Source organism: Neltuma alba, unplaced genomic scaffold (genome assembly GCF_004799145.2).
Source record: "Neltuma alba isolate B1F8T4 unplaced genomic scaffold, ASM479914v2 tig00007415_pilon, whole genome shotgun sequence".
Classification (NCBI taxonomy): domain Eukaryota; kingdom Viridiplantae; phylum Streptophyta; class Magnoliopsida; order Fabales; family Fabaceae; genus Neltuma; species Neltuma alba.
Genome location: NW_021634777.1, coordinates 152,491 through 162,552, shown reverse-complemented (window position 1 = coordinate 162,552; position 10,062 = coordinate 152,491). Strand labels below are relative to the sequence as shown.

The 10,062-nt window shown below is 33.7% G+C and overlaps 1 protein-coding gene across 1 annotated transcript; it reads right to left on the bottom strand.

The window, feature by feature from the left end:
- Positions 1-1,164: 1,164 nt before the first annotated feature.
- On the bottom strand, positions 1,165-8,278 carry LOC114752506 (berberine bridge enzyme-like 8). The gene is made up of 3 exons (XM_028941238.1): positions 8,268-8,278; positions 2,813-3,774; positions 1,165-1,580 (listed from the first exon to the last, which is right to left on the bottom strand). Exons 2-3 carry the CDS (start codon positions 3,716-3,718, stop codon positions 1,278-1,280), a joined length of 1,209 nt encoding a protein of 402 aa, XP_028797071.1. The 5' UTR covers positions 3,719-3,774; positions 8,268-8,278; the 3' UTR covers positions 1,165-1,277.
- Positions 8,279-10,062: the final 1,784 nt, after the last annotated feature.

The following is a 10,062-nucleotide window of genomic DNA, read 5'->3' as shown; positions in this document are numbered from 1 at the left end:
ATAAAACATGTCCCCTTAAGCTAAAAAAAATCTAATATGAAAAATTATTAGAAAACATAATTTCACTTTGATATAAAAATATCACTTCATCCCATCTCTGGTATAAAAATTAGTTGATGACTAGATCTAGTTTAAAATATGAAACATCCTTAATTCCTTTTATATTTAAATTTATCATTTATTCAAACTAATTTACTAACAAAATGATATTTGATCCTGTTGTTATTACACATGGTTGTTTATAAAAAAATGTTACATTTATTATAATTTATTTATTTATTTAAATTAATTAGGCAACTATTATAATAAGAATTATATTGAGCACACATATATATAGTCTAAAACATAATAGGTCAATTCTATATATATATTCTATATAAGATTAATATGAAAAGCATGGATCAAATAAATAAATGATGCTTTTTTTTTAACGCACTTATGTTTTCTTTCTCTGTTCAAATATGTATAATTATACATACATCAATTATTTTTATTATAGATAATGAAAATTAAATGAAGCATGCAATAGGCTCTAGATAACACATTTATGTGGATGGAGTTTTCTCAATTAACCAATCAGAATAGTAGATTCTCTCCTATCAATTTACAATTTTAACCTTAAAAAAAAAAAGATAATAGGCTCAGGCCGCCTGACAGGCCTAATAGGCTTAGTATCAGGCTTGAGCCTAGCCTGATAAAGTAAACAGGTCTTTTTACAGGCCTGAGCCTAGTCTGATATCTAAATAGACCAGGCCACAGGCTCCTGACAGGCTGCCTGGCCTATTTCCACTAATCGTTGTTGTCATGTTTGACCGCATGAAACCCAAGAGTTTCCCCACTGCAACTCTACTCATGTTATGCCTAATTGGATATACTATCTTAAACACTTTCCCCCCCCCCCCCTATAACCCTTTGGGTCGCTTGGGATATTTTTTTAAAAAAAGGTGGAATTTGAACCCAATTCACCCGCTACATGATGTGGCTAATCTGCCACTGGACCAAATACCTTTGGATACTGTCTTGGATACTTTCTTTCTTTTCCTTATAAAAGATAATTAATCAAATTACAGTGATAAAAAATTAATTAGAAATGAAAAATATAACTTTTTTTAAGAATACCCTTATTTAGAGAGAAAGAGAGAGTACGTAAATGAGAAAATAAGCAAATCAATATGAGGTGTCTAATGCTTTAGCCCCCACTTTTACTGAATGATGTTTAGTTTTCATAGCCTTATGACACTCTTAATTTTCGAAATCATATATGAAACTGTTTGGTATCAGAGTAGTACAGGGATGCTTTGTTCATTTCGAAAGAAATTGAAAGGATCAACTTTGGTTTTAATTCGAACCAACCTATGGAAGTTGTCCATGAAGTAATTCACACCATAAACTCTACCTTCTTGGTAGCAACTTTCAGCATGGTGGTTGATTCCCAAGTCAAGATCCTTATAGTTCAGGTATGCTGCTCGAGGCCTCTTCGAAACATAGTCAGTCATGAAGTCATGGAGTTTTCTTGTTAGTTCTACGTAATAATCTTCTACCTCTTTCCCTGCCTCATGCCAGTTCCCTTGATATTGTATCTGCTCAATGTATTATACAAAATAAGTACAGAAATAAATCACAAATGATTTATAAATAATGCAGTATATTATAGATTTGATATCGAATAATCATTGATAAAGAATCATTCATCATCTTCATTTTAGATCTTAATTTTTTATAGTTGAAATAGTCTATTATTTTACCCAGAGACAAGGACTCGTGACATCAAGTGAGCCCCCACCTGTCTTTCTCAGTGCAACTAGTGTTGCGTGACCATAGAAGAAGCATGTGGATTGTCTCTGTTTTTTTCCCCCCTAAAAGAATTCACCTATAATAGTACTCCTTCGGTCCTTAATATAAGACTTAATTGTTGAGTTGATTTTGATTCTAAATATAAGATCTATTTATCAGTTTTTTCTAAATTATCTCTATTGATACTTCCTCAAGTATAATAAATTAAAGAGGGAAGAAGGATATTAAGGAAGATTATTATAATATTTTAGAAAAAAACACGTTATATTTCTCATAATTATCTCTATTTGATAATTATATTGGACCCCAGCTAATTTAGTATCATGTGGGCCAATACTGACCCACGGCATCATATATTATGCTGATACGAACAGATACTACACTTGTCCCTAGCGAAAAGGGCAATAAAGGAACGCATCCCAACTAATTTGGGTCGTGCTGTGAGGACCACGAAAGGTGAGATTTTTTTGTTTTTTTTGACCAGAACAGGAAAGGTGAGATTTAGTTTTGGTGCTCATCATGCTCTTCATTTTTAATGAGCACTGAAATCTGATCCATCAAAATTAAATTTCAATGGTTCAGATTTAATTTTTTTTATATCTTTTGGGAAGGAAATTTTAATGTGTACAAAATCTAAATCCAAGATAAAAATAATATCTTGATTGTCATTGTCTAAAAAGATGATTTTTAAAAAGTAATTAGTAAAAAATTTTAAATTCAAATATTTTCGGTATAGATCTCATTATATATAGTGAATAACACCATCACTTAAACTAACTCGCCAGCAACTGAGTTTAGTGTTTGTTAACTAATATTACTTTCTGTTCTAATTATAAAACTTTATTTATAGTTTATAAATGAGGTCTTATAATTAGAATCAGAAATAGTAGTATATTGTGCACGCACATGAGTGGAGAAGACATCTATTAATGGTAATTATAATTAAATAGTTAAAAATTCCATCTATAAGCATAGCTTTTTGAATGGAAAAAATTACCAAAATAATTTTTAAATGTACCTTCCATAGGTACCCAGCTCGATGAGGGAAAGGAATTGCAGTGGCTGGAATCTCAGCCATTCGTCCACCATAAGGATTAAAGTACATAACAGCGTCCTTCAACTCAATCATCTTCTTCCAAATCTGTTCAAAACCTTCTTTGCTAATAGGTTCCTTAACGTAATCAGACTTCCTTTTCAAGTAATATACTAACTGAGGTGTCCTATCAAGTAAAATGTCCAAAGGCTTTGTAATATTAATGTTCGCCCAAAACAACACCGATCTAAGCCAACTTGTTTCTATACAGTCCGATTGCTTCAAACCCAGTTCGGGAAAGCTCTGGTTCATAAGAGAAAGAAGCCTTTCGGAGTCCCCAAGGAACAAGGCTATGAATGTAATCCTCACAGTCTTGTTCTTACCATTTTCACTAGCATTAATCACTTCAATAATAACCCTGATGAAAAGGTCATTATCAATACTTGGAGCAACATGTTGCCACTTGTATGATATATCCGTGGCATTTTGTTCTAATGTCCTAGCAACTTCGAACACAGTGACAACCTCGGGGACTCGTACGAGCTTCAATTTGTACGAGATTACAACTCCGAAACTAGCTCCTCCACCACCTGTAATGGCCCAGAAAAGATCTTCGCCCATAGATTTTCTATCAAGTAATCTTCCATGAACATCGACTATTTGTGCATCGGCAACGTTGTCCGCCGACGTACCATATTTTCTCATCAGATTCCCATACCCAGCGCCACTAATATGTCCTCCGACACCAACTGTGGGACAGACCCCAGCTGGGAAGCCATGGATTTTGCTCTTCTCTGCTATTCTATAATAGACCTCGCCGAGAGTTGCTCCGGCTTGAACCGACGCCGTCTCGGTGTCTATATCGACGTCGATGGACCTGAGATTGAACATGTCGAGGATGAAGAAAGGGTTGTCGGATCTGTATGACGCGCCTTCATAGTCGTGTCCTCCGCTTCGGATCTTCATCTGTAAGTTGAGCTTTCGGCCACAAATAACGGCCGCCTGGACATGGGAAACATGTAAGGCAGTGAGAATAAGGTATGGTTTTCTGGTATATGAGTTGTTGATGAAACGGAGGTTTCTGATGTAGGCTTGTAATACTGTAGAGAAAGAGGCATTATCAGGAGTGAAAATCGCCGGAGTTATACGATGAGAATGATCGGAATGATTGAGCAGGCAATGTATCAAATCGTTGTGAGAGGAGGAGGAAGAGGAGGAAGAAGAAGAAGAAGAATCTGAGATTTGTGATGGTTGGTAAAGAAAGATGAGGATGGAAAGCAATGAGAGCAGTGGAGTTCTATCACTCATTTTGTGGGGAGTTATCTTATCTGAGTCATGTAAGGTTTTAAATGGGTAAACTTTTTCAAATATATATTTTACATTTACGCAAATTAAATTTCAAATTTTGTGCTTATATATTAATTTTTTAAGAAAAATTAATTTTCCGATCTTATAATTTCGATCCTATTAAAATACAATTTTCAAATCTTGACTGGGAAACTCAGTTTTTACAGTTTTAACCATTTAAAATATTAATTCTTAAATTTTAAATTAATAACTGAATTACATTCAAATTAAAATTATAGTATAGTTACATAAAGTCAAAGTTCAAAAACTAAATTACAATCGAGTTAAAATTATAAGAAGTAAAATCTTAATTTTTTTTATTGTTAATTGCATCTATTCAATGTTGCTCTAAACCACATTTTTGGCTTTAATTTTGCAGCTTCAGATCTTACCTACCCTTTCTTCAAGCCTTTAATATATCATGCACCTTCCAAAAGGCAAGGGAAAATTACAGTTGATTTTTTTATGATAATTACTTTTCTTTTGTTTTTTTGTTCAAGAAATGTATATTTGTAGAGTCGGTGGCTAGCTGAGACACTTTTGCGTACCTGCCTCCACAAAAAAGGGGACCAGTCCCACCATTAATTTTTTTTTAATTATTAATTTAAAAAACAAAATTGCACGTGCCACAGGCTCCGCCACTACCTTAGGTCCTACATGTAATGAGCAACGCTTTGAAAATTTTAGAACGATGGTGCTCAATTTCAAATTTTTCGTTCAACTCTTCGCTACTTTTTGTGTTAATATCTAGATTATTTCAATTTTATTTTATGTTTCTTTTCAAAACGAAATAAGTGTGAAAAAATAGACAAGAATAAAACGACAAATTGCGAAAATTTAATACTACCTCCGGTCCTAATTATAAGATCCAGTTGACTTATTTGAGGATATTAATGAAGAAAGTTAAATTAGTTATTTGTAATAAATAAGTGTTGTTATTCCTAAAATATCTTTGCTAATTAAGTGTATTAGCTAAAACTATTATTATTAGAAGGACTATCCTGAAAAAAATGTATAAATATGAAAGACAAAATGGATTGAGATCTTATAATTAGGACCAAACAAAAAATCAAACAGGGTCTTATATTAAGGACCGGAGGTAGTATATGTTTGTGTGGGTCCAAAGTAATAGCCAGCCATTGAGTGCCACAGCTTATGAGAATAGAATCAATTTTAGATGCATTATATCCATTCAAATATATGTGGGGCCTACGCTGGATCAATTGTACTAATGAAGGATAATTTGGAGAAATTCTCAAGAGCTTTTGGAGGATCACATGATGATCCGTCTTCTTTGGTGATCTAGTGATACTAAATCGCACAATGAGGGCACATACATAAAAATATACATTTAATGCTAGGATTTTAATTTTCAGTTAATTTCATTCTCTTCAACTCTTCGTCAAAACATATTTTATTAAAGAGATATGGTCAATTACATATGATTTGAAATATATTTGGCCGGGCAAAGTATATATGGATGACATGGTATTACCTGAGAATAATATTGTCAGATAATGTCATTATATTTTGCAATCCTGCAAATTGTGAGAGTATTATTGACTCTACAAAGATCCAGCAACATAAATTAAAACTCTAGTTTGGCATTATAAATCAGTTTTGCCAACTTCTTTTCCTTTTAAATTGTGTATTGTGTATTATAATGCCGCCACCAATGATTTCTTAGGGTCAATGTCATGACGATGCTATTTTTTTATTTTTTTTTATAAAACCTAAAGATGATTTGTATTATATTAATGATTTATATAAGGTCTTTAATTGAATATTAATCATCAGGAGATCTTTAGTATAGACGAGTGTCATTTGTACTACTGATGTACGTTTTCTTTGCCAATTTTATGATTCCCGAAACCAGTTACCCTTGGCCTGGTTCTATTTATAAAACAGAAAGGAAAGATTTTGTGTCTTATTTATAGGTTAAATGATTAAATTTTTAACATGAATATATTATTTTATCATTCATTTATTTTTGCTACATTGTTATTTTCCTGAAAATTGTATATACTAAATAGGGATAAATAGAGATAAAGTTGAAAAGCTATCAAATTTAAAGTAAAATTAATAAGGTTTAAAAATTTTATTAACTCTAATAAAATTTGTTAAAAGTGACTTATTGATATATATATAGGTCGACGCAATTGTCTTACAATGACATTTATGATAGATTCTACTTTGCTGAGACTAGACAAAGTCTCTAGGTGTATTAATGGCAAAATAGGTCATGCCTCTCATGTTGGGCTCCATAGTGAATGTTAATGGGCTTATGTTTAGTGGGTCTATTACAGGTAGGTCTGCTCATTATATTTACACAAAGAGAACTCACAAATTCTTGTCTTAATTTTGCTTTTGTGTGTACATGTATGTCATTGTTGTGTTGCTATTAAGGTCCAATTTTGTTTTGAAAAGTTTTTGGGTTGGAACTCTAAGTATCCAGAAGTTTTTCTATTATTAATATCATTCCAAAAGTTTAAAAAAAGGGAGCAAATTTGTCCTAATCGTTAAAAAATTAAAGGTCAAAGTCTAATTTTGTTCCGAAAGTTTTGGCTCAAGAGTTATGTGTATCTTGAAGTTATTTCTAGCTCGATGTCACTTTAGATGTTTCAAAATTCATGGCCATGTCGCCGGCCACCTATCAAGTTACCTGCCTCTCACTTTCCTTCCCTCCTTCTTCGGCTCTCATCTCAAACTTGACAGACTCTATGGATCTTAAAGTTCTGGCGGCTTGGCGTTTTAAAATTCTATCATCAAAGCCACTAGCTTCCATGCTTTGTTTCTTTATCCAAAACTCAAACTGCTATATTTTCATCCTACAAACACTACAAAGAAATGACTTTCAGCAGCAATACAAAATGATACTACTAAAAATGTGACTTTTACAACAACAACAGGCCTTATCCCACTAGGTGGGGTCGGCTACATGAATCACATGACGCCATCGTGCTCTATCAACAACCCAATCCTTAGATATGTTGTTGATTAGGAGGTCTCATTCAATGACCTCATTCAGCGTTCTTCTCGGTCTTCCCCTGCCTCTTTTTATGGGACTCCATCTTGTTTGATCCACCCTCCGCACCGGGGCCTCCAAAAGCCTTCTCTGCACATGTCCAAACCATCTTAAGCGATTTTCAACCATTTTCTCTTGGATAGGTGCCACACCGACTCTTGTCCTGATCTTTTCATTTCGAATCCTATCTTTTTTTGTATGACCACACATCCATCTCAACATCCTCATTTCTGCTACTCCGACTTTGTGCTCTTGTTTTCCCTTTATTGCCCAACATTCACTACCATACATCATAGCTGGTCTTATAGCAGTCCGATAAAATTTTCCTTTAAGTTTCTCAGGTACCTTCTTATCGCAAATAACTCCGGTAGCTTTCCTCCACTTTAACCAGCCAGCTTGTATTTTATGAGAAATGTCTCCATCAATTTCCCCATCCTCCTGTATAATGGATTCTAGGTATTTAAACTTTGATACTTGAGGAATAATTTGCTCTCCCATCCTCACCTCCAAATCCCTATTACCTTGCCTCTTTCCAAAATCACAATGCATATATTCTGTTTTGTTCCTGCTCAAACGGAAACCTTTCGACTCCAAAGTCCTTCTCCATAACTCCAAACTAGTGTTAATCTCTTCTTTTGATTCCGCCATAAGAACTATATCATCCGCGAAGAGCATGGACTTAGGGATTCTTTCTTGAATAGGTTCAGTTAGAACATCCAGAACAATGTTGAACAAGTACGGACTCAGAGAGGATCCCTGATGTAGGCCAATCTTAATAGGGAAGTCCTTTGTCTTCCCCCAGGCATCCTTACACTGGTAGTTACCGCCTCATACATATCTTGTATGACTTTGATATACGCAACCCGTATACCTTTCTTTTCCAAAGCCTTCCACAATACTTCTCTTGGCACACGATCATAAGCCTTTTCCAGGTCAATAAAAATCATATGTAAATCTCTTCTTTTACTTCTATATCTTTCCATTAACCCCCTTAGTAAATAGATTGCTTCCGATGTGGATCTCCCTGGCATAAATCCAAATTGGTTTTCCGAAATAGAAGTCTCCAACCTCAACCTACATTCCATCAATTTTTCCCACAACTTCATTGTATGACTCATAAGTTTTATCCCTCTGTAGCTTGCACAGTTTTGAATGTCTCCTTTATTCTTGTAAATAGGAACTAAAATGTTTTTCCTCCAATCATCCGGCATATTTTTAGAGAGTAGAATTTCATTAAAAAGCTTGGTTAGCCACACCTCCCCCTCATCACCCAAACATTTCCAAACTTCAATAGGGATACCATCAGGCCCAACGGCTTTTCCATTGTCCATTTCCTTGAGAGCTGCCTTAACCTCTCCGATACATATCCTGTGGTAGAAAGCCAAATTCCGATCATCTTCGTTAATTAGCAAGTCCTGTAAGTCCTGAGTCGCATAATTGCTTTCCTCATTAAACAACTTGTAAAAGTAAGCCTCCCATCTGTCCTTAATATCACCATCAGTAACTAACACTTTACCATCTTCATCCTTTATACACTTTACTTGGTCCAGATCTCTCTTTTCCTCTCCCTTTGCTTCGCGATCTTGTAAATATTTCTTTCTCCCGTCTTTGTTCCTAACTCCTGATAAAACCCTTCATAAGCTTTAGTACGTGCTTCGCTTACTGCTCTCTTTGTCTCTTTTTTAGCCAACTGATACTTTTCCCAGTTCTCTACACTATTGCACAAGTGTATGGCCTTAAAACAATCTTTTTTCTGTTTGACTTTCTCTTGCACACTCTTATTCCACCACCAAGTCTCCTTATCCCTTTGACCAGGACCTTTGGATTCTCCCAAAATTGCTTTAGCTACCAAACGAACCCTTGTAGCTATCTCTTCCTACATCATGTTTGCATTTCCCTGCAACTCCCAATTCCCTTCCTTCAAAAGAGTCCTTTTGAATAACTCCCGCTTTTCCCCTTTTAACTGCCACCACTTAATCCTGGGTTTTGCCACTTGATGGTACTTTTGCCTGGTACTCTTAAAACGTACATCAAGGATAAGTACTCTATGTTGGGCACTCATCCCGTCTCCTGGAATCACTTTGCAATCACTAAAAATGTGACTTTTAGTGGCGGCTTTTTTGAATTGCCACTGAAGAAAGTCAATTTTCAAAAGTAAAGCTTTTAACGATAACTCCTAATATTGTCATTGAAACGACTTTTAGTGGTGATAAGAAAGAAGCTTTTAGTAGTGACTCAATATATCGCCATTGAAAGCACCTTTTAGTAGTGATTTTTTTTGTCGTCGCTAAAAGGTGGTTTCAAGTTTATTTTAACTTTTTATTATTATTTTAAGTTTTTTTATAAAAATATTATATTAGACAATAATTTTGTTCATTAATATTATGACAAAATAAAGTGTTTTTACATGTAATTGTGTTAGAGAGAGAAAGAAAGGGCTAGAGAGATAATGTGAGGTGTGTGTGTGTGTGAGAGTGAGAGAGAGGGAAGAAGGAAAAATGAGAGTGTGTATGAAAGTGAAATATTATAATTATGTGTGTGTGTGTGAGAATTAAATAATCATGATTAAATTTATAATTAAATTTTATAATTTTTATATACTATTTTTCATGTTTCATAAATATAAATATAAATATTAAAATAAATAATATAATAGCTTAAATAATTAGAAATAAAAAAATATAACAAATAATATTGTATGAATTATATTTTTTTATACAAAATGGATATTATAAATAAATATTTTGATTAAATAAGATAATTAAATATAAATATTTAATAATAGTATTATTATTTAACAATATTTAATATAATAGGCAAGTAGTCCCTAAAAGTTTATTTTAGCTTTTTATTATTATTTTAA

What these genes read in the sequence shown, in the direction of transcription:
- LOC114752506 (XM_028941238.1), bottom strand. Translation starts at nt 3,718, where the DNA reads ATGTTCAATCTCAGGTCCATCGACGTCGATATAGACACCGAGACGGCG. An exon ending in GAGCTGGGTACCTATGGAAG is followed by an intron (nt 1,581 to 2,812) that starts GTACATTTAAAA and finishes TACATTGAGCAG; the next exon opens with ATACAATATCAAGGGAACTG.